This window comes from Diadema antillarum, unplaced genomic scaffold (genome assembly GCF_040938485.1).
Source record: "Diadema antillarum isolate AM-2024a unplaced genomic scaffold, OU_Dant_1.0 seq00001370_RagTag, whole genome shotgun sequence".
NCBI classification, from domain to species: domain Eukaryota; kingdom Metazoa; phylum Echinodermata; class Echinoidea; order Diadematoida; family Diadematidae; genus Diadema; species Diadema antillarum.
Window position 1 is genome coordinate 1,087,235 of NW_027272131.1, and position 26,300 is coordinate 1,113,534.

General features: G+C 37.1%; 1 protein-coding gene across 1 annotated transcript; it reads left to right on the forward strand.

The window, feature by feature from the left end:
* Window positions 1-229: 229 nt before the first annotated feature.
* On the forward strand, window positions 230-12,418 carry LOC139708742 (aspartate aminotransferase, cytoplasmic-like). The gene is made up of 9 exons (XM_071620675.1): window positions 230-386; window positions 3,051-3,232; window positions 4,657-4,765; window positions 5,587-5,696; window positions 8,071-8,175; window positions 8,586-8,736; window positions 9,214-9,379; window positions 11,248-11,390; window positions 12,192-12,418. Exons 1-9 carry the CDS (start codon window positions 245-247, stop codon window positions 12,344-12,346), a joined length of 1,263 nt encoding a protein of 420 aa, XP_071476776.1. The 5' UTR covers window positions 230-244; the 3' UTR covers window positions 12,347-12,418.
* Window positions 12,419-26,300: the final 13,882 nt, after the last annotated feature.

Sequence of the window (26,300 nt, forward strand, 5' to 3'; positions counted from 1 at the left end):
GACCGGTATCGACCAATAAGAGCACGGTGTATGCGCGTGGTAGTACGTGTGCAGTGCAGTGCAGTCAGTGGAGCGTCGCCAGCTAGCTAGCTTGAGGCGTTCGGACGCCGGACGTACGTGAGCGTACAATAGTACTTTACATACAGACAGTGCGTGTACGTACTACAAGTATTTCAAGAATCTTGAAGCCAACTACAGTATTATTTTCTTTCGGGGAGGTCATCGTCGTCAAAGTTCAAAGAAAATGGACGATCAAGTCAAGAAACCACGTATTGGGCAGTCAGTGTTTGCTTCAATCGAGCAAGCTCCACCGGTAGCCGTTTTCAAGCTTATGGAGATATTCAAGAACGATCCTCATCCGAATAAAGTCAACCTGGGACCTGGAAGTAAGTTGGAGCGAGCAAGCAAGCAACACGGGTCAGCAGACTTGTGGTGCCCCACGTACTGCCAACAGTGTTGGTTGATTTACAATTTAATACAAGTTGGTGGTCCTTGACCTATTCAAATTCAAATTCAAATATAGACAGTCTTGACCTTGGTCCTTGCTGCCTGCATGATCACAGAGTTGGGCATTGGGAGTGTGTCATCAAATATCTTTAAATTACTTTTCTATAAAGACTATAACAGTTTATAAAATCAGAACAACCTCAGAAACACATTCCTTCAACTTTCAAAGTTCTGAAGATGGTCCTGGTAATTACTAATTTATTGGTCGAGGTGAGCTGAGGGGAGTGAGCAGCTTTTTGAATTTTCACTTGTTCCAAAAAATGTAAAATAGATAACCTTAAACTAAGTTAGGTAGATATTAATGTTTATTATATTTACCGGCGCTAGCCTAGCGCCGGTAAATATACTAGTAGTGTACCTTTCGCACCTGTTTGTCAAATGATCTCCAAACATGCACAAACTCACCTTTGTTATTCAGTAACCTAAAATACCTGCATCTGATCAAGTCTCCAAAGTTAAATGGTAGTTAAGTTTTAACACTTTAAGTATTTACAAGTGCCGGAAAATTATTGGAAAATCTTGATCGCTTGATATGCTGAGCTGTACACAAGCACAGTACGAATACGGTCAGCGCACGCACTAGGGTCGATCATTTGGTCTTAATGTAGCCACACACAGCGGCTTTTTCTATGGTGTCATTGAAAAGCTAATATTTATTTTTCTCTTTTCCTAGTTGGCCAAGTCTTGTGTTAGCAGTTGTAGCTTCAAAGCGGTTGAGCGCGTGCACGAGTGTGTGCTGCCACTTATATCTTTCTCTTTCTTTTCTATCTTTTCTTCTTTCATTTTCAGGTAGAATCTATACCTTAATTCCCCTTTCCTTCCTATCAGTCATTCCTTTGTGGTTTTCCTCTTGTCTAACTTTCTCAATTTCCTATTTAACTGTACTTTCTAAAATGAACAAACAAACATACCTAATTGTTCTTGGTTCCCTTCATGGGTTATTTTCCCTCCAACTACAAAGGTCTTTCCTTTAGAACTATCCTCTCCAATATCTTTTTCTTATGTGTCTTGAATTTTTTTCTTTATTTTCTTTTCAACCTGTACATTGTATAATTCTTTGCTTCTTATTCATTGTTGCTTTTATCCAGTTTTGATTCATCTCTCATTCTATTATTCTACCTGGGTGTGGTGCTTTTCTGTTTCTGTTTCTATAGATTTTCTCTTTGCTTTCCTCTTTCCTTTTCATACATATCCATCTCTCCCTTACTTTCCTTTATAATGCAAGTTTCTCTTCTTTCTTTTCTTCCATTGATATCTTTTAGTGTACTCTATATTTTGTAAACCTTTTGTTTCATTTTTCCATTTTTTGGGGGATAATTTCTTTCATTTCCTTTTCCCCTTTTTCGTATCCAAAAACCTTTATTTTCTTTCACCCTTGTCTTACAACCATAATTTTCACAATCTTCTTTCATTCACACACACATACATACACACACACACACACACACACACACACACGCACACCGACAGACATATGCACACGCACATGCACACACACACACACACACACACACACACACACACACACACAACACGAAGAACTCCAATCCTCAATCATACCGCGACTCGGTACAAGCTGAGAGAAAGGCGGAAAAAGTATTAACTTTTTAAGGATACCATAGAAGAGCTTGCTATGATCGTCCTGAGAGAGCTACATTCAGTTGCTCCTGTGCAACGCAGTTATTGCAGAATAAAGTAGCTGCGATCGACATAATCCGACAAGTGTAAAACTGTCAAAACAGTGAAAATTCCTTTTCTATTGGCCTGGAATCTCACTCAGATGCAAATATTCGAGGCTGTTGGATATTTAGAGTGAGTTTGTGCTTGTTTGGAGATTATTTGACAAACAGGTGCGAAAGTACACTAGCACCATATTTACCTAATCTTGAAACATAAATGCTACACAATCAGATTCTAACTAGCTTAAATCTGTAAATTTAAATCTAACAAAGTTTTCACATGTCAGGTACAGGTAGATCAATCTTTACAGACTCTAGTCTAGGCAGAGTCAGTCAGTAAACAAACACTAAAACAGATACATTGTGTGAAGTATTATATACATTGTAGAAGGTCCAACCCCATCACTTAAATCAGCACCAAGGTTCGACCTCCCATGCCAAATTTTGACAGCATAGGTTTCTACATGTAGCCATCCAGCAGTCAAATTTGAATGGGGCGGCATTATGGTCAGATTATTGGCATTATGGCGCCTTGCTTTTTTTTACCTATCACAAACAGACAAACAGCATGATTATACTATGAATATTTGAACTGTTAATGTACATAATCCCCTACATGTAAGGACTTTGGAGTGGTGGTTGATTCTAAACTTAATTTTGATCAGCATTTCCAGGCACGAATGAATAAAGCCAAAAGATTGATGTTTGAATGCTAAATAACACACATTGACAAAAGTTCACATTTTACATTTATAGCTGCATTAACCCAGTAAGTACAGTCATGAAAACTTAACTTAAAGAAATTCTAAATAATTTCAGATCACCTTTTTAATTAAATCATTGCTCTCTTTCCCATGCCCATAGCCTATCGCACAGATGAAAGCAAGCCATGGGTGCTACCGGTGGTCCGCAAAGTGGAGCAGGAAATGGCCGCAGATTTGACTCTCGACCATGAATATCTACCCATCGCAGGACTTGCCGAATTCACATCTGTCTCTACGCGGCTGATCCTTGGAGATGATAGCCCTGCTATCAAGGAAAACAGGGTAAAGTTGCTTTAAATTAAAGTGTTTTTCCTGTATGAAATGTTAAAAAAGATAGCGGTTATAGAAATGAGGTTGTTGTCAATTTCATTTTCTTTTGTGTGATGTCAAGGGCTCCATCATTTTGTGAACTCAAAAAAAGAAAAAGAAAAGAGAAAAGCTTTGGCTTTGTCAGAATGTCACCTCTTTAGGCAGCACAGTTGATTGAGGCTGCATAGCAGTGGGTATTTTTTCCTTATGTAAGATATATTTATCGTATCGGCATAGCGACTCATTGCACTCAAAATGCACTAACCACTACAATTTGTACCAGGCTGTGGGTATGGAAAGGGGACAAAAAGTAATCTAAGATTTATCTAGTAGATAATGAATGTTTGCGTTTATAGCTGTACTCCAACAACACTACAGTTGGGGTTTGTAGTGCATACCATCAGGACTGATACCATGCATTACATAGAGAAAGCTCCAAAATACATCATGTGGAGATCATTAAGCAAGTATCTGGAACAGGATTGATTAGGATGGGTAATCTGCAAGTTTCATTTGCCTCCTGTGAAAAACCTCAATTGCCATTGTGAGTAGATGATTATGATCTTATCAAACTGTTTTTTGATGGGGTCGAAGTGTTCATCAAAAAAAAAAAAAAAAAAAAAGAAAGAATGATAGTCAAATTTTGTCAATTGTCTTGAATAAAGGCATCTTGAACTATAAACTGTCATATCTTTTTCTTTTGTTCTCTTTGTTTGCTCTCAAGCATCACTTGGGGAAAGCAAACAGAAACTGATTTCTAAACTGTTTTGATACTGTAATAGTTTTGTATTATATGTTGACTATATTTCATCCAGGTTAGTACATCCATATTGAACTTGAAGCATTTGATATCATAAATAGTATAAAAGATAATTTCAGGCATTCATAAATAGGTTAATCTTTGAACGAATGTTGAAGGAAATACCAACAATCCATATTATCCTTTTGAAGATGGTTACATGTAACATATCAGAACCTCATAGGCAATTGCAAATTAGATGTATTAGGGGTTTAGGGGTAATACAAGTTTAAAAGAAGAAATGCAAAACTTGCAAAAAAGAGCACTAAAAATATGATGTACTGTAATAGAGAGAAACAGATATTCTGGCTAACTTGTTCAGGAACGAAAAGACTATAACAAACAAGGTCCTTGAGTAGCTGGATTGTAATGGGGAAAGGTGTCAATGCATGTAGATGAGTGAGACTAGTGGAGTATTACATGTAACAGATAAATTCCAGTTTGAGGCTTGTTTCATTGTTGTTAAGATTCTCTGGGTCTCAGATATTTCTTTGTTGTTTACAAGTAAATCAATGATTCATCATCTTCCTCCAACCTCAAGATACATCATCTCGGAAGCTGCCAAATAATGAGAAGAAAAATGTAATTTTTCTTCCAGTGGTTGGGATTTCAAGCTTTGAGTGGAACAGGAGCCATCCGCCTAGGGTGCGAGTTTCTCTCCAAGAAGGCGAACTACAAAGTAATCTACGTACCAGAGCCAACATGGCGTAAGTAAAGAGTGTCCATCCAGAAATTTACATGAACCTGTTTGTTCTTGGTTCTAGAGAATCATATAAGACATTTTAACACCGTTGAAAGAAGTGATAGTAATGCTCTCGTAAAGAATCTAAACAATGTAAAATGTAACCCATCATACCGTGTTCATGCTTTAACCCGTTAAGGATGGTTTGATTTTGCTACAACACGCACTTCCCATAGACACCTGCCCTAGTATACTCGGGACTTGTCCTCAGTGAGTTAATGCCTACGATAAGAAACCAGTTATTGTCTGTTCTCTTCATCTTTGATAGCAGATTGTATTTTACACATGACAGATTCCGTAGATAGAATATCCCCCACTCAACTGTCCCAGTCTTATTCACTTGCCTGTTAGGTCCTTGGCTGAAGACAAGTTTGCCAATACTTATCTTATCGTCTTCAAATAAAGCTGGCACTGGATGGGTGGTTTCTTGGCTACACCTGAATATGAAATGGCACATTACTGGCTTTAGAATTATAAACATAAGAAAAAGGTGATGTTAAGAGATGTAATGTATGTATGTTTGTTTGTTTGTTTGTTTGTTAGCATACCAAAGAAGAAAAGAATTTGTGTATTCATTCAATGACATTGTGGTAACACACTATGGCAAACTGTCATATGCTGAATTGCAATATATTGACTATCACTACTGTCTTTAAAGCTAACTAAGGTGGGGATGTTTTTTTTTTAATGATAAAAAACAAACAAAAATAAAATTTATGCTAATCAGCAAGACCCTCTTGGCCAGAGACAGTCATGAATGATGTCCCGATTCCTCCCCACTTCCAGCCAATCACATTGGTATTGCGAATAATACCGACTTTGAGGTGCGAAAGTACAGGTACTACCATGAGTCCACCCGGGGCTTAGATATAGAGGGCATGCTTGAAGATCTTAAGGTAAGCAGTACTAATTCTTTTGTAGCATTTTATGCCAGCATGAACTTGATATATTTTATGGGGTGGCAATTTTTATGTATTTTGGTCCAACATGATACCAATGCAAAGATAAAAATATGTTGATCAGGGTGTTATCCCACATAGATTTATACTGTAGTAATAAGCACATCTTCAGTCAAGTATATGGGACATTCGTTATTCTGAACTGAGTCAGAAATATTGATTCTGAAAAAAAAAAAAACAATCCATCCTTACCATCAGGAATGCCATGTTTCAGCCCCAAATGTGTATTTTGGCTGTGATTGAATACTTTGTACGCCTTTATGTGTGTAGAATAGCCTTGCACAGATGGTTTTCAGGCCCTCTCTGACATTCTTTCCAGTACTCCTATTACAGTACATCAGAAAGATTAAAGCAAGTAGTCTTGCTGACACCATATGTGATTGTTTCACATTATTTGGTGGAAATCATTGCCAAAACTATCAGATGTTGGGGAAGTGAAGTTCTGGTGAAATCAAAATTTTGTTTTGTAATATACATGTATTGTGATTTGAAACGAAAACACAAGCAAGAAGACCGCTGATTCTTGGGATTTTTTTTTTTTTTTAATCAACTTTTCCCCTTCTAGTGCAATCTGTACCTGGTGCATATTGTATGAATATGTCAATCTATGATGCTGTACTTTACTAAAGATTATGACTTAAAGAAGTTTTTTATTAGCTTCCACTCAAAGCTTTGTAAAATGAGACTAGGTCAGTGAATTATGTGCTTTCTTGGTGTCTGGTTGTTGGAAAGTTATAAGTGACTGAAGATTCAAGATTTCAAGATTCAAGATTCAAGATAATTTATTGTCATGTATAAAATATACATAAAATTTGTTTTCGGACGTACATAAAGATAGAGGTGCATAAATGAAGAATATAAATCATGAAATAACTTAACATGAGTTTTATACCATACATACATAAAATACATACATTTAATACAAAAAAAAAAAAAAATTGAAATATAGCAGGAGAAAAATAAGGGTACATAAAATATGCATATTTTTTTTTTCCTTCGCCCCATTCGCCCCATCCAGGCACTTCCATATGCCGGAGCACTCCTTCAGTTGAGACTTTAACACATGTTCTACACACCACCACTACCCCCCCCCCCCCCCAACTCTCACAGAGTACACTTCCACATACACACCCACACACACACCCACACACACACACCCACACACACACACACTCACACACACACACGCACACACACACACATACACACACACACACGCACACACACATATCCACACCAGCGAGTTACACCCATATAAACTTATACATACACACACACATACACCAAAACTATCACCTAATCAACGTGAAAGAGCGCTCCAGCACACAAAAAGCCTGGGCAAGGATAGGAGACAGTAAATTATCTCAAAGAGAATTTGCTGCGTGACAAAGGCTATAAAAAGACAGAGACATTCATACAACATACTAAAATATAGCAGGCAGTGTGACGTATTACAAATGCTCAATAATGTTATCATATTTGTATTTTGTTTAAAAGTTCTCTTAATTCTTTTTTCTTCTTTCCTTTTCTGCGTATGTTCCAGTAACAAATACAATATATAATGAATTAAAAATATTTCATCACAAGATCTAAAACATTCAATTCAGTCATAGGTCATAGGGTTGGCAAGACATGCAGCTCAAAACTTCCCAGGTCTACTATTGACTCATCCACAATTACACTGCTGCTGTTTACAAATTTGTATACAATTATTTTGCAATGAGTCAAAAATATGTAACAATTCAACATAACTAACGAATACAATTGTCATCAAGTGCACACATACTGGACTTTCACACCACAAATACATTGCACAAGGGGTAGTTAAGCTCAACACATGCAGTACATGTAGATAGGTCAGAGCCCTGCTTGGGCCGAATCATCTGGCACTTGTCTTAAAATACGACTCATGAATCATGAATCATTAAAACAGTTCACATATTTTAAACATATGACATGTACTATAAATAACAAAAAACATAACCTCATCTATTAAATCTGCTATTGAAAGCTTTACATGCTGCAATCAGAAATGACCCTCTGAACCTCTCCGTCTTTACTTTTGGAAGTCTAATTCTACCTGATCTGTTTACAGTCACCTCATCATGAAGCGGATGTGATTCATCTTTCATTACAATATCAAGAAAATTGTCTAATCCCGGAATTTCCCTGGCTGGGGTATTTTTAACTGAAATAACGAGGTGATAAATACAGTCTAGAATCTTGTCCTATTTCAAACATCACTTTTGGAAATGTTACCTCCCTCCTTTGAACTCACTGAATATGCAGTCTTCCATGTTTTGTCGTATAGGGTGCCTCAAACGACTCAGTCATCATTCTTCACGCCTGCGCCCACAACCCGACTGGAGTAGACGCATCTCGGGAAGACTGGAAGAGAATCGCTGCAGCCATCAAGGTTTGTGACCTCTCGTCATATCTCAGATGGTCTGTCACTCTTCATAGGAGACATTGTGTTTCACTCAAAGAGTTTGATGTAATGCATGGAAGTATGTTGTAAGTTCAAAGTCCCTATATTCATACCATTATGGAAATGCCTGACATCAAATTAATGAATATCAAAGATTAATCCTGAGAGTAATCTCTTGAAGCTTGAAAATGTGATCATGCAAGCATATTTAACCTGACTGCAACAGAGAATGTGAAATAGATAAATAAATGTTTACCCAGAAATTTTTCAGTTTTCCATTATTTGCACTAATATACCCAGCGGATACTAACTTTTTTTTTCTTTTTAATGGAGAGTCCAAGTAAATACTTACGGTAGAAAAATCATACCATTTTTTCCTTGATTACACCGGTATGCAGGAATCGGGAGCATTCCCCTTCTTTGACTGCGCCTACATCGGCTTTGCTACTGGCAATGTGGACACAGACAGGTGGCCGATACAATACTTTGTGGATCAGGGTTTCGAGTTCTTTGGTGCCCAGTCCTACTCCAAGAACTTTGGTCTCTACAGTGAGTGTCTTGGAGCATTGATCTGGAGGTGGATGTATGTGTTTGTGTGAATATATTTTCTGGTTCGTTATTCCTTCATTTTTATTTTGAATAGTATCGTCTTCAACATTCAATTCAGTAATAGCCTGATATGATGTTGCTTAATTCCAGCATCACAGACAGAGTTGACACCAACTGTGTTTTGTGAGAATACGATTTTTAGTTTGTTTTATCTAGGGAAAAAAGGAACCTACATGTACATACTGAAATTAGATTGGTTGTGCACGGATATGTCTAGATTATCAAATGCCCATTAGGGTGCGTGGCATGAAGTTGCTTCTGTGGAAAATTATTGAATAAAAAAGATCAAGGAGTAAAATGTTCTTCCATATCAGTTGACTTCATCTTGCTCTTTTTCGAGAGCCGACATTGCTGCTTAAAACTGATTTGATAGAGTTCTTGTTGAATTCATGCATATTTGTGATTTGCCTGTGACAGACGAGCGTGTCGGAAACTTGGCCGTCGTTGTCAATGACCCGGACACCAAACCACGAATCAAATCGCAGCTAGAGAAACTTGCCCGTTGCTTGTGGTCCAACCCGCCCAATCACGGAGCCCGGATCGTCGCCATGGTTCTCAGTAACCCCTCCCGCTACCAAGAATGGTATGTGGAGGAAAATCATGACTGACATTTGTTCTGTTTTCTAGCATCTGTGATATGAATTTCCCATACGTAACAGTATACAAATGACGCACAGGTCTGAGTGCGTCAGTCGGAATTGTGTGCATAAGGTAACTATGGAATGCTTAACCCACGAGGCGAAGCCGATTGGGTTTAGGCTAAATTCCATAGTTACCGCATGCACACTATATTCCGACTGACGCACGAAAAGACATGTGCGTCATTTGATTTATAGAATGGGTAATTTTCTTGTCAAAAACCCATTTTTCTATCCTGTTACCCGATGACAAAATTACTGGATGCATTTCTTTTTGGCTTGCCGTAAACGGGCGTGCATACCCGTGCTTACCGTTTTTACTGGATGCATGGCCAAGCTGAGTGCGCGAACGCTTGCTTTAGTGCGCGAACGCTTGCTTTAGTGCGCGAACCTTTGTTACAAGTACGCATACTCTTGCTAAGTGCGCGATAACATGTTTACCACTGTGACTCAGCGTGCGGCCAGTAAAAATGAACACATAGCTCTCGACCAATCAGATCGCAGGATTCTCGCTACCCATTCTATAAATTAGGCCTACAGTACCCTTCTCCCGATGTTGATATACTGTAGGCGTATACGCCGAATATTTCGCAAGGTTTGTATTTTCGCGAATTTTGCGAGTCAGGTGCTCTTTGCGAAATTAAAGACAAACTCAAAAATATTGACTCTGATCCCGATGTGGATGTGATGCATGCACGTACATTTCTCCGTTCAGTGCAGGACTCCACGATCACGAATTTAACCACTCGCAAAATCGTTAAGAATTCCTGATTCACGAAAATTTAGACTCGCGAAATATATGGCGCATACAGTAACTGTATTTATTAGATTTGTCAGTTTCTTTGGAGTTGCATTGAAATTTACAGTTAGTGGCTAGTATGGACAGCTTTGACTGTACTTTGTATGTATTTTCCTACTATGTTACACATATAGCTTTAGTTTTGGGTGAACAGAGTCACAGGAATTTGCATGCATGGCTGTCTTTCTTTATGCATGTATCCCAAAGGGAGTCCAAAGTATTATGGCTTGTGGCTGATCATCAATCCATCCATCCACCTGCCCAAGATCTTGTAACTGCAATTTTTTGAAAAATTCTCAGGCATATATATATTTTTGTTTAGATGCTAGAGACTAATGTGCTACTTGAGGTGTAGCTAAATCGACTAGATTTGGATAAAAATCGCTCAAGATAAGGTCAAAGGTTATCACAAGAAATGTAAATGTATCATGAATGATTGTTTGAATGTACACTTGTAAAGGTCAGAGGTCATTTAACTAAGGGAAATCACCCATTTTCCTGCCATTGTATCAATTCAAAATGTCCACTGGTAATTGTCTTTGGTAGGAAGGAATTGAAAGAATAAGCAATGATGTAGGTCAGATGACAGGGGTTAGAGGGCAAGAGCAAAGGTCATTACACATTTGCATTCATTTAAAGTAAATGTGATTTTCCATCCATAACTGCAGCTGGGAAAGTCATATTGAAATGTAATCTGCAAAGAAGGATGGAAATAAATGGGAGACATTTTCTTCATGCAAACAGACAAAGGGTCAATTCTCAAGTTTATCAGAATTTATCAACTTTGGTGACATGCAATGAAGGGCCTATTTTGGATGGAAAGCAGTAATGATTTTTGAAGTCAGCTGTAGGACATTTGACCAGTAAACAGGGTAAAGACTTGTGATGGCAGGTTTATGTTATTCAACTGCAGCTGAAATGCTCTAGCTCCAGATGTGTGATGTCATTCAAAACACCCTTCTTCAGTATTCCTAACCCATCCCCCTCCCCCTTTCATTTTGTTTTGGATCACAGGGAGGGTCACATTAAGACAATGTCAAATCGCATCGTGGCCATGCGAGACCTGTTGTACTCCAAACTGAAGGAGCTTGGAACGCCTGGCACCTGGACCCACATCATCAACCAGATTGGAATGTTCAGCTACACCGGCTTAGGCCGTAAGTAATCCTCACCACCACAGTCACTTGCTTTATGCCAAACACATTATGTCCTTAAATAGCTCTATTCTAAGTAGCATGCAGGTTATCGTACCTATGTTCACTCGGGTCAATAGGCCATGGAAGGTTCTGAAAATGTGAAAGTATTTTCAAGAGAGGTTGATTACACAGACAGGTAGACATTTTCCAGAGAGGTTGATTACACAAACAACCGGTAGACGTGATAAACAGAGTTACCACTGCCATTCCAGACTGTAATTATTATCAACAGCTTATTTGTACATGATGAAAGTAGCATTTTGAGGTGATCACACTGACAAAGCAATTTGTATCTCTTACTACTGTCAATATAGAATTGGGCATATGGACGATATGTGCTTGACTTGTACATGTGTGTGTGTGCCTGAAGGAAAGTTCCAAACAGAAATTGAGTCCCAAGTGCATAAATGATGACTCACTGGTCAATATGCCAGAAAAGAGGTTTGTATGGGTGTAATATGGGAGCATTGCACCCATGTTAGTTTCAGAATTAGCCTCAATAACTTTTGCAATCTGCACTTCATTCAAATTTTTGTTGTGGTTACTAGTCACTATCCATACTGTGTAATTTTGTCAGTGTATCACTGAGTTATGTCATATTGTGGGAAGAAGGTGCTATACCAAGGACTTCCTCAAATATTTGTAGCACTGCAGGTAGATGCAATGTTTGTGCTTTTACATGAAAAAATGTAACCCTTCCCTGTGTTTTGCCAATGATAAGGGTTTGCTTACATAATGTTTTCACTCTCTATCTGATCACAGCCAAACAAATGGATTTCTTGAAGGAGAAGTACCATATCTATGGAATGCGAACGGGGCGCATCAACATGTGCGCCATCACGACGAAGAACTGCGACTACGTCGCCAAGGCAATCCACGAAGCCGTAACGACAATAGCAGAAGACCCCAAGCTGTAGAGGAGCTCGGGTTGTGCATACGACGCCTTCTCCAGCAATGTTGGGAGGAAGTATGACTTCGAGATTCCTCAATTACCAAATCGCCATTGAATGGGAAAATATTACCTCTGTGACATGCAGGTCCCTCTCGACAATCAAGAGATGCCAGTGAGGAACTAGAAATAAAACGTCCCCCGAATCCGCACTGTCTATATTAGGTGCACATTTTACTTGAGATATCATTCATTAAGTATGTATGTCGTAAGATTTCTTCTGTGAGCATAGTAATTGATGGGACACATAGTATTAGATTGGGTGCAGCTGTGGTTGGGTTACTGTTGTTTGATGAGGTAAAGGCCCTCATTGCTGTGGTTTACCTGCTGGTTATTCATTATCATTTCTGAAGGTATTTACATATAGATTGAACTATTTGATGGAAAAGATGGTGGCGTGACTGATTGACATCTATATTCATTTATTTGAAAAAATGGTGACTTGTTTATTAGTGTAATGGTAGTGTTCAAAATGTAGCTATTATTGTTTGATGGAAGTTTATGTTATCAGAAAAAAAAAGATTGATGAATGAAAATAAACCATCGGAGATATAGTTAAAACCAAAGTTTGACTGCTTTATAAGAAGCAAGAATCAGGGTTCATATGGGCATTATGATAACTATATAATCATGCTATGATAAGTACCCATTATACGCCAAGTTATTTTGGCGTTTGTCTTACATGTATGTAACGTACATGTGTGGATCTTGTGATCTGTGCAGACATGCTCTTTACATTTTGATGAGCTTCACAGACATGCTGCAGTCATACTCTATAGATGGGCTTTGTAAAGCTTTTGAATCCACACTTTTCGTGGGGTCACGGGGGAATTTCAAGATGGTCGTGTGGACACACAGGCTGCTAGTAGATATTTGTCAAATGCTTGAAGAGAAGATGTGATGGCGGTATACAAAATATTCTGCTGTGTTGAAAATAAAGGAGTAATACTATGGTTCCTGTAATGTCAGTATTCAAATTAAAAAATGCTTCACATCATTACCTCCTCATTTCATACCAAAGTCAGGAATAGCTCGCTGGAAGCCTCATTTTGCCAAGCATTTTCTTTTGACAGAGCCGAATCAGCTTCCAAAATTCAACAAACCAAAGTGAACAATTATATTGGAGTAGAAAATAGCCACATTTATGACTCGCTTCATTTAGATTACATGGTGCATCTTGTTAAAACTTGTTGGTATTTTAAATCAGGTTGTTGACTATTGCTTTAGTATGTTCTCAAATTTACTGCAAATCAAAGAGCGTAACCTTTTGCATGCAGGATTTTTAGCTCTTCAAACTTCTTTAAATTTTTATGTGAATGAGAAATTGAAATTGAATGTACATGTTAGCGTCTGAATTGTCAAATACTTTACTTCTCATGTTGATATATTTACTTATCATGTAGATAATAAAAAAGAAACTGCTTTTCTGTGATGAAGAATGTGATGAAGTTTTACCCTATCAGGGCCATTTAATCAAGATTGCTCTTTCAACGATGGTGGCATTGGTATGTTAAAGGTATCACTTTCTAATCTTGCCCTTCTAATCGGTATGTATGAAAAGCAGATAATGTTTGCAGTTATATTGTGAAACTTGAAAAGGTTATATCACACATATGTCTTCATGCATGATGGTACCCTTGGAATCAATAGAAAATGAGGGAATAAGGTCAGACATAATTTTACACTTTGTAGTCACCCTTCTCTGGAGTGAAAAGTTTGCACCAAACAGAAGTGTCCTTTGATGGACATGCAGCTGGGTTTCATAATGGGCAACTAAATTCTGCAAAGATTATCATTTATTAGCCATGGGATGTCCACTTGGGCAGTGTCTTGAAGTTATCAATATTCAGAAAAGAGCAAATTACCTTCAAGCATGAATGCTAAATTATATTGCCCAAAACGTACAATATATCAAGATGCACATGAACCAATTTCCTGTAACCAAGCTTGACATTTTTTTTCCCTGTAACACCTTTATTCTTGTATGAAATAGAAATACAATGTAGGTTTAGGAGCAGATGTTTATTTTAGTTCCATTTTTTTTTTCTCGTTGTGATGTAATGTGAATGTACATTGTATTGTATAACACCAGGTATTTCCTGTCTGATCTGAAAAGATCATTAAACACAAATTTTAGACTCAGAACTTATAGAGATATAAAGTGTAAAATACAAGGATTTATCAATGCTGGTGAATGTAATGTATATCAATATACTGCGGAGCAATTATGATGCCAAGAGTATTTTAGATTTTGAAACTGAAATAAGAATTTTGAAAGCTGATGATTATTACACAACAGGAGAAAAACCAGTTACTGTAAACTTGGAATACTTTACAGGGTGGATATTGTCTTCATATTTCTGTGTCCATAAAATGGTGCAAAATTGATACCCTCAGAAGTTTACAGTATTTTTGTGCCAAAATATTTCCTGTGTCATTTACCAGGAGATTATGTTAAAAATGTGATAAAATTGCAGACTAACTTCTGTGATAATGTGTGATGTGTAAGCACTTATTTACCAACACGTGTTGTTATGTGGAGTGGCAAATGTGATTCTACAGAATGTTAAATGATTGCAACATCAAATGGTAATTATGTAACGGCTGGTGTAGTTTGGAAGTGCTGAATGGACGCTTTCCATAGCATATTATTATGTGTACAATAAACTGTATATATATAAAAAAGAAATGGTGTAAAAATGTATTAATGATACACGTGTGCATCTATAGCTATTCATGGACATGCTCTATCATTCTTGAGCTTCGGTAACGGGAGTCCAACATGCATATTAAGCATGTTGTTTAAATCTTCCAAGACAGAGACAGCAGAATATTTGTTGTTGACAAGAAAGTTTCAGAGTAACCATAGAGTGTTTTAGACACAGGGTTCATTGTATGTAGTATGCATTTGTAGGACAAATCAGGAAAAATACTGTGTAGAAGCCATTGCTTCCATTTCTACATCATGTAGCACATGCTTTAAACCAGCATTATTTTGTGTACATGGGTATTATGATAGATGACAAATGAGTTAATATTGAATAGATTTTCAAGATTTGGGGGATCTTCTTTTATTTTTTTAAGGGGACAGATCAGACATTTAGCACAGAGTCCTTTATATGATAATGATAGTTGAAAATCTCAATCAAGATGTGTATCTTCATGTTGGGGACTTACATAACAGTGGCTGCATCATTACAACTAACAAACGAGACAAACATGACTTTGCCACAGCCTTTTTACAGAGACTATCAAGGCTCTGCTTTGGTAAAGTCAATTGCATCTTAGTCCGATCCTGTTTTTCCCGATTGAGACCCCTGAAATTACTGTGTTTATTGTATCTATCTTGTGAGACAGTCTTTGATGTGAAATATTTGAATGTGGCTTGATGAAGCACTGATTATAATTCATACAATTCATTCATGGCATTGGATGTGAATCCTAAGTACCAGCATTTCAGCATGAACCAAAATGTGATTGTTGTGTTCTCTTTCCCTGTTTGCACAAGTTTGATGGCAATAAAATCACTGAAGTGGGAAAATTGCTGCATCTCTTTACAGTAGTTCTTAAAGTCTTTGCTTGCTCTCCTCTCTCTCCCTCTTTCTCTCCCCTCTCTATCTATTTATTTTTCTTTCTATCTATCTATCTATCTATCTATCTATCTATCTATCTATCTATCTACCTACCTATCTATCTATCTATCTATCTATCTATCTATCTATCTATCTATCTATCTATCTATATCTATCTATCTATCAAATCTAATTTAAACTATCTTGTTGAGGGCTTTCAGATTGCAAACATTTTTTCTAAGTAAATTTCTGAAACATTATTGTAATCATGTGTAGGTGGACTTAAAGCCATCCAGAAATAGAAAAGACTGTGCTTGCAGACCTCTAAGCAAATTATATCCATACACCATCTGTCTCATAAGTCGTACAACTCAAGATACACTTTTCTACAAAAGCAGCTGCCGTCACCCTGGCAGAATGGACAGTAGAGAGAAGACAAGCTCCATCCCACTCTTCAATCATATTTTTGATGGTCAAACAGATCAGTTTGCTGTATAAATCGTACCTGAGCAGCCCACCACACAGAGCAAACACAAAGTGAATTTTACGATCACATTGAGTTTTGATACTTGACATCATTTTTTGTCACGTCAAACTCACTAAAGAAAATCTTCATTATTTAAATGAGACTTCATAGATGGACTGGGAGGCAAGCAAGCTAGAGGCCGGCCCTACTTTTCATCACAAAGTTGGCCTTTGCGAAATCTATAGTGACAGGCCAGAGTGGGAAAAGCAAGGACTCAAAGTACAATCGTACATATAATTGCATATCTAACGAATATAAGACAAGTTTTCTGAAGCTATATTGCTTTGTAGCTGGTGAATATCTGAGACTTAGCAGGGCCGCTTTGCAGTATAACCGGTGAAAGTTGTACATATAGTTTGAACAATTATCGTGAAAGCATGCTTCGGGCTTCCTACAATTTTGTTAACTAATACACAGCCCAGTCGCACAGCATCTGGTCGGGCTACAATTTTGTTTGTTTGTGTTCAGAAATAAAAATGCAGCATTTTTTCTTTGTCGTCTACTTCATGAGACATTGTCTTAGTGTTTGCTTTTCATCGTGTTTACGGCTTGATTGACATTCCGATACATAAATTAAAAACATATTTTATCATTTTCATTAATAACAATAATAATAACAAATTCTTATATACTCAAGTAGCGCATTTCAGACTTGAAAAGAATTCCAATGCACTTTACAAACAAATCATACCATAACACAAAATATAAGAACAAAATTAAAACTTACTAAACACACTATATAACTCTACAATAACTATTTCTTATACGTAGGCCTACATAAAAGGTCAGAGTTGCCAGTATATCTGAGATAACTACATTAATGATTTCAAATTTAACAATCATATGCTACTTTGTATAGATAAGTTTTGAGTTTTTGTTTGAAATTGTCTATTGGCATCTGACTTCTCAGTGGGTCTGGCAGAGAATTCCATAAAGTAGGTGCGGCAAAAGAAAAAGGCCCTCTCCCCATAAGACTTTGTTCGAATGGCAGGTACATGTACAACAAGTTTAAGTTTCGAGTAGTTACTAGACAACTCGAGTTTGTAAGTTTCATTTGCCAATCGATGCGGAACACATTTTGGCCAATCACCTGCTAACATGTGCGATAAGTGGGCGGGCCCACGATCATACGCGATCCCATGTGTGTCGATTGAGCGATCCGACGATCTCAACTTATCGCATCGGCAATCGTGCACGGTTTCCCGATCATCAACACAGAGAACATGCTCTTTGATCTCAACGCAACGCAGCATGCACTGGACAGATTGCGCGTGTGCCATCATATCACAGTGCAGTGGTCGGGTTATCTATCTGCACTAAAGGCATCACTCAACGAGTTGCTGATCGTGGAAGGAGTATCCATTACTTCTTTTGAGTACTCTGACCTTGATATTAGTCTCAACATGGTATTCGATTTGAGGAGGTAGGAATGTTTCGTGAAATTTGTTGATGAACACACATTTGCCATGTTGACTGTTGTTTCTGGTCCTTTGTGTAACGTTTAGTTTGTATGTCTTTCTTTGCTGAGTGAGAACACGAAAAGTCCTCGGTCCCATACGTTTTCATGTATGTTGCAAAGCTTAGGAGCTGAACTGAGGGACGCGACCACTACCAGGCGTGTGATTAGAAACACATATGTTCGATAGGTTAAGGCTCAAAAGATGATCAAAAAGCATCCTTACTGTAATAGATATCTAGCGCACACATAGATCTACCTGTCTAACGTACTGTTGAAGTATTTAGAGCCACCATAAAAATCTAGTTATGTTTATCAATGCCAATTGGGTGTGAACTCGGCAACAGTAGGACAGAGTAGATCGTATCGGATCACCGGACGCTTTTTTTTTTTTGTGGCTTTGAATTCCGTACTGAGAGGATGAAATTTCGGCTAAAAATAACACCACTAATTCACAGACTCCTGGAAATTACAAATTCAGCCAACTTATGTCAATTGTTTGCTCCAGTTTTTAGAAAATATGCTTCAAACATACCAATCTAAAAAAAGTTGTCTTTTTGCGCAGTGCAAAATCGCATTGTAACTTGTTAATTACCGATTTTCGCAATGAAATAATCAACGTCTTTTGCACCTAGACTCCTTGCACCAGAATCACAATTCATCTCACAAATCGCCACAGGCCCTACACCAGCTCACCGAGCGGATGACAAAGAAAAAAATTGCCAAATGAGGCTCAAATTTAGTATTTTACAGTAAAAATCAAAATGTCTGTCTTGAACATTTCGAACAGTTCACGCAATAAAACCTTGTGAGAAATCAACAACTTCTATTTTACATGCTTTGTCTATGGGAGCTGCAGGCGCGGGTGACGAGTTGCGGCCCCTATAGCGCACAACTATTCTGCATCATTTGCTTAAGGACGATAGCTACCCGGTACAAATTTCCAATATCGATCAGTGAACTTTTGCCTTGGTTCTAGACTCTATTGGATGGAAATTTCAGCGTTTACCCTGTATGAAGTGTATGTGAGTGGGATTTCATAGAATTTCAGTCATGAAATGTGATTCAAACATGCATAAATATTAACTATGACGAGGTGCGGGTCACTCAACAATAAATTTGAGGTAAAATGTGAATTTCTTCGTGTTTTTACATTTTATGCACAAAGTGTCGCCAGAGGCCAGGTATGTTTTTGGATGGTCTGTCCGTCTGTCCGTCCTTTCATTGTAATCAATATTGTGGACAGCATAACTTAACCAGCTGTATCCAAATGAAACTTTGCATATGAATGGACAAAGTTTTACCTATGATGTATGCACAAGCTCAAGGTTAAAGGTCAAAGGTCACAATGTTAAATTCTTAAAATTTCACCTGTTCCCCCATTTTGTTGCATTGCCGATTTGATTTTCTGAAAACTCTGTACATACAGTTGTACATATTACCAGTTGGAAATTCTCCAGGGAAAGTTTTTGCTCATTGGGTCAAAGGTCAAATGAAAAAGCTAAAATTTCACTTTTTATGCCTCCGCCAACGAAGTGGCCGGAGGCATTATGTTTTCGGGTCGTCCGTCCATCCGTCTGTCCGTCCGTACGTCCGTCCGTACGTACAGCTGTACGTCCGTCCCATTTTGTTTTTGTCGATATCTCAAGAACCGTGAGGTGGTTTTGCATCAAACTTGGTATGAGGGTATATCCTGGGGGGATAATACTTTGTTTGGATTTTAGGGTCATGGGGTCAAAGGTCAAAGGTCACAGGTTATTTTGTGAAAAAAGGTTGAAATTTCATGTTTTTCTCCATATCTCGCAAATGGGTCAAGGTACAGTATCTTCATGGAACTTAGTTTATATGCATGTACCGATGGGCAGTGATTATCTAGGGAAGTTGGGGGTCATGGGTCAAAGGTCAGGGGTCAAAGGTCAAGGTCAACTCCTCAAAATATCACTGCTTTCCTTATATTTTATGCAATGCCTGAAGGATTTTTTAAAAACTTGATGTATGCATGTATAACCCAATATATATTTTGTGGGAAGTTTCTTGCCAAAAGATCAAAGGTCAAAAGGTCAAAGGTCAAGTGAAAATGCTAAAGTAACTCAAGGTATTATCGTGAAACTTAATGCATGTTCTACCTAACAGTGATTCTCTTTGGAACTGTGAGGTCAAAGGCAAAAGGCCAGGTTTAGATAATACTATTTTACCATTTGATACTGAAATTATACTTTTTCTCAATACCTTGAAAATTACTCAATGCATAAACTTATAAAAGGGTCAAAAGTCAAGTAAAAATCATCAGTTCCCCCAAATACCTGCACTCTGACGTTTTAATCATTCATCCAATTGAACCTAGTTCTAGGATAGTGAACATTCAGCACATTTGTGGCAAACCTGTCATTTTAATATTTTGCCAATTGTGTGAAACTTTCATCACACATTGTCAAGACATTGTACTATAGACCTATTAGGAGAACCATGCATTATGGCGGAGGCATACACCAGTTGCTGTAGCGACATTTCTAGTTTCTCCATATAATGTGACCCTGCATAACAAAATCAACAAAAAGTCACCAGAAATGGATTGTACATGTATGTTCAGGGTAGATTCTGAAAGAGCTCAATTCAAATGGACTTCCCTAACCTATCTAAATACTGGAAAGAAAGCACACACTCTAGAAAAGTGTGAACTGAGAAGAGGCTCTGAAGTACAGGGTCTATTCAAGCACTTAATCATTACAAGCCATGCTAGCTGTGTGATTAGAGGGACAAAACACAGGATGTAAACAGCTGGAACAACAAGAATGAAAGGATTATCAGAAACGCTGAAATTAAGCATGGTCTATTAACACATTCTGTCCATAATTTATGCCAACTTCTAAAGCAGTAGTAGTATCCTTTTAAAAGTTATTAGACTTGAAAGTGAAGAGTATGCAAAGGATTTCAAGGAATGAAAGAGGACCTCTAAGACATACAGTATGTAGCTTCATCATTCTACTCTCCACCCAAAAAGGGTTGGAGAAAAACTGCTCAAAACACACTTTCCCATTCATGTTATGATCCCAAACCTAAGAATAATGTAGAAGAAGGATAGCTCTTTCAGAAAATATGAAAAACTCAAGATTGACCAATTTCACCTTTATTGTGAGTCCTCGTGTAAAATCCCTCTGGGTGCAACCTATCTTTCATTTTGTGATGCACAGTCACATAATGTCAAAGAGAGCTCAAGGAATCTTCATTGAATTTAAATGTACATTGTACTGTCCATCAGTGATTCTCTTGGGTCATGGGGTAAAATGTCATGGGTCAAAGGTTTTGAAATGCCAACAGTCTATTATTTAATGCAGAAATTACACTATTTTCTACACACCTTTGAAATTGCTTAATGCATAGGTTAATGTACTTGGGCATTTCCACGGTAACTCACGTTACATTTTGAACTCAAAATTAGGTTGTTGAGATCAATATCCTTAAAACCTAATTAGTGATATGAGTTACTATATGTGAATGAGTATCATGCACCTCCATCCTACCTCACAGAAACATTACATCCACAGACTCTTATGAGAACTATGAGAAAAAACACTACAAATGTCGGTAACTCACGTTACATAATTTGGACATGCAAAAATTTGGCATGTCTTATATTCAAAAGTTTCCTCAAACAAGAAACAGAGAGACTTTAAAGTCTCTTGTGTCAAAGTCATGGACTAACAACATACATCACTGAGTATGGTAAAAATTCAAATTGTCTTACATTCTCCAGGTATCGTCATGTGAAGCGGTAACTCACGTTACGGTAACTCACGTTACAGTTTGTCCGCATGATCACAAGACGATTTTTTGTCTTAATAATCCAAAGAAAACTTACCAAGACAACTTGTTTTCACAAACAAACTCCATGAATAAAGAATCTCAATTGATTTGAACATTGATCTGACAGTAATTAATCCCATTTTATCCATGAGATTATCAAAAGGCAGGAAACTTTACATTTAGAATACCAACTTGAAGATAAATTTCATTTTTAATTGAGTCGTTTTCCAAGCTTTCATTTGTACTGAGACAAAAATTGTATTCAACAAAATGATATGAAACAGAGTCTATTTCATTAAATTACACTCTTTTCCAGTTAAATGCATCAGAAATTGAGGATTTGATTGAGAATTTGATTTGATTGTTTTTTTATTTCACTAGATTTAAATGGATTTCAGGCTATCTAGATAAAACAAGTCATCCATAAACTATTCCATTTAATACACTGAGTCACGAGACTAGAGACCTGTACATGTAGTCTGTGGAGAGTTTAAAGGTTCAGAAATGAAATATTTCAATAAATCTTTTAACTTTTAAACAATGCAATTTATATTCCAATTATTTGATAATTGTTTGAATTACTCAATAATCAATTGTTTGTGTGTTTGATTTGTTTACAAATTCTTATACGAAACTGGTACAGAAATTAGACTTGAATTACAGAAACTGCAGATAAATTTTAGTTATCTGCTACCAGTATTAATCAGTTTAATAAAACATGTTCATAAATGTTTTAGCCTTAAAAAACAATGGCTTTGGTCTATGAAATGTCAAGTAGCCATTATTTAAATTGTACATACATGTAAAAAGTATATACCAGTATTTTCTAGAGTAATCAAGCAGACTGAAGCAGTAAATCCCAATGAAAACCATGAATAGTAAATATTTTGTGATCAGGAGGCTAACTATTAATATCACAAAATGTTGATAGTTGATAGTTTGCTTTAAGGTACATGACTGTCCAGCTCTTAAAGAAAATGTCTGATAATGAGATTCACATTCAACAAGTTTTTGGTAATAGATCAGCATGTAAAGTAAATTATAGTAAACATGGAAAAGTTTCATTGTAGGATTTTGCAACAATATAGCTAAAACCTCAGAGTAGAATAGTATAAAACACATAAGCGTGTCAAATTCACAATGTTCAGTTCTCAAAAATCTCAGAAAAAACAGCAGGAAGCGAGCTCCAATCTTAAAATTCTGTTCATATATGTAAATGTTTCAGCCTCATAAACAATGGCTTTGGTCTATACAGGTAGGTATAAACTATGAAATGTCAAATAGTAATCACTTGAATTACAAAAACAAGAACTTTTCAAGAGTAATCATGCAGTGATTATCCCAGTCAGGAGGCTATTAATAGTTATCACAAAATTTTGATAATTTGCTGGAACAAGGTCCATGCAGCTTTAGAAGAAATGTCTTTTAACAACTTTCGTAACAGATCAGTATATGCACTGTAATATCAAATAGTAAATATGGAACAGTTTCTTTCAGAAGTTAACATGTGATGAAATGTGTAATTAATCCATTGTACATGTAGACCAGTTGGTTTGGTGATAGAGAGAGACCAAGAGAATAACAATCTACTGGAAATAGAATCTTAATACAAGAGTTCAGTAATCATGTACTCATTGGTTACTTACAATCACAACCTTCATATCATTTCTTGGTATTAAAGAAAAATCATGTCGGTAACTCACGTTACATTGTGGTAACTCACGTTACATAGTAACTCACGTTACAATTTTAAGACCTCTGTTATGAGAATTTGAAGCAAAGACTATAAGTCCCATCATATTTCTTGGATGTGTGCTGCATACTTATTTGATAATCCAAAATACCATGTCTCAGTTGGGCATAGTAAAATTGCTAGGTTAAAAAGTTCATGTTTCGGTAACTCACGTTACAGCAGCTTCTCGAGCTATGTAAGAGCACGCTGGTGTCCGAAGTACATATCTTATATCGAGGTCTCCACTTTATTTTCTGCTAAATTAATACATTTTTGATTTGTAAAAACAAACAAAGTTTGATTTGAGCCTCAAATATAAAAAATAATCACAAAGAGCAACAAAAATGCATTTTTAGGGATTCTTAGGTCAAAAAATGCTTTCTGGATTCAAAAGGTATAAAATGCACAAAAGGGAACTTTTCTTAAAGGTAAAGTTGGTTTCACACACTTCAAACTATGGCTAACAAAGTAAGATTATCAGTTGTCCTGAAATATGCGGGTAAAATTTTGGTGGTCATGTCGCACAACTCGCGGAAATGCCCACTTAAATATTTATAAGCATTACAGTGCACACTACTAATTCTGTAGTTAGGGAGGGATTTTGGCCATGGGGTCAAAGATCAAGTGAAAATGTTAGAATGTATTATTTTCCATGTAAAAATTGCTCAAAGTACTGTCATGATGGATGTCGCCAGAAATTTAGTGATTGTTTGAAGAAAGTTGTGGGCTATGGGGTCAAAGGGCAAGGATTATGAAGTGAAAATGCTCATTGCCAATACTTGCTCTCTTCTCATTTAGCCATCCAAATGAAATGTGGTTCAAGGAATGTAAGCACTCAACACATTTGTGGTTGTGCCAAAACTTTCAAACATGTCATTTATTTTTTTACCTCTCATGTGAAACTGTTGTCTCACATTGTCAAGTCGTAATACTGGTATAGACCTGTTCAGAGAACCTTGCAATATGACAGAGACATACCAGTTGCCATAGCGACAAATTTGTAGTTTCATTTATGTCTCAGATTTGTGTTAAGAAATGTAAAGTTAAGTAATTTTGATTTTTTTTTTTCAATCAATCTTTGCATAATTCTTATTCACTCGTCCCTGTGGCTGTACCAGTACATAACGTACTGCTCATCTTTTGTAAGAAGGGATGGCGAAAAGTAACTACCACTTAAAAGACATATCTTCCCTAGAGCATGGCTGGTCATTATGCAGTGACGCATGAATCAATTGTCTTCCCTGTAAATGGTGGGCAGCTCCTGTTTGGCACATAGGCTACACTTTATTTTTGAATGGCAGCATCAAACTTGGGATCAAAGAGAATAAGACTGTCGTAACTTCATCTCCTGAACCTCCTTGTTCAGATCAATGGGAGGTCCAATTGAATCGGTCTACGTTCGCTGCCCACCAGGGTATGTTCAAACCCATGAATAGCGCCTGTCAGCCACGTGTCAGCAAATTTGTGCATTCTTGATTCTTCAGCTGTGTGCAAACTTATATTTGTACTTACATAAAGATCAGTTCCTTCATTCAAGCGTATGGCACGGTGTGCCTGGTTGATACTGTTTGCTGACTACCGTATTTCTAGTCGCTTGGGGCGAACCACGAGGGGTCGGCATCATTCGCCTGTTTTCTTGGGTAATTGTTTTCTTGTGTGGGTGGGTAGGGGATTCACTTCACTGGGTTAGCAGTTAGCACCCTGCTCTTTGGGATGAATGAATGAAGTGGGATCTTTTACGTTCGTTTGTTGTGGCTAACACACACTCTACTGGACCTGCATTTATTGTCCTATTCAATGGACAGAGTGTTTTGCCTCTCACTAGATGGGAAGGAATAACTCGGGAATAACATTGCTCAGTGAGACTTGGGAATCGAACCTGATACTTGCATATGAAGATAGACACGCTACCGACTGAGCCACAACCCCGCCCTTGCCTCCAAAGTAGCTGGATGACAAGTGCACGCCACAACGCCCAGCCACTTAGAGACAAAGCTAAATGTACCGTACACAATTTGTTACAGAGATTCTCGAATATTTATACCCGAACCAGGCCCACCTTCCCACTCCATTATTCCCTATGCTGTAGGGTCTTTAAGCTGGATATTCTGTCAAAGGGCATAATAATTCTGTGTCCAAAGAATTCAGAAAATCTGTAAGGACAAAACTGACAAACAAGTATACCTATTGAGATGATGATATCAGCTCATGCCTAGTAAAACTAATCTAGGGACAAAACTAGACAAGAAACTTCATGAGAGGAGGGTATGTCATGGCTTGCCATACACCCAGTAACTACAGTGTAGAGATCAAAGTTAAACTGTGTAAGAGAAAGTCGGTCGAAACTATTTTTACTGTTTACAGTGCCAGTAAGAGCTTGAACCACTTTGTTATTGTGCTGAAGAACATACATCCACAGGATGTGAGAAGGACTTTTAGCATTATTTATAAGTCTTGTTGTTGATGCTCCTATTGCTTGTGTCGTAATGATGCTGGTGTTGATGATGATGATTAGGATTATTTGTATTGTTTGGATAGTTATTGCTATTACCGGTATTATTATTATTATTATTATTATTATTATTATTATTATTATTATTATTATTATTATTACTATTATTATCATTATTATTATTATTATTATTATTATTATTATTATTATTATTATCATTATTATTATTATTAGTATTATTAGTATTATTAGTATTATTAATATTACTATTATTATTATTATCATCATCGTCATCGTCGTCATCATCGTCATCAATATCATCATCAAGGTACATGTATAGTAACTATCAGGGAATTGATTCGCAATCAATCTGAGTTTTA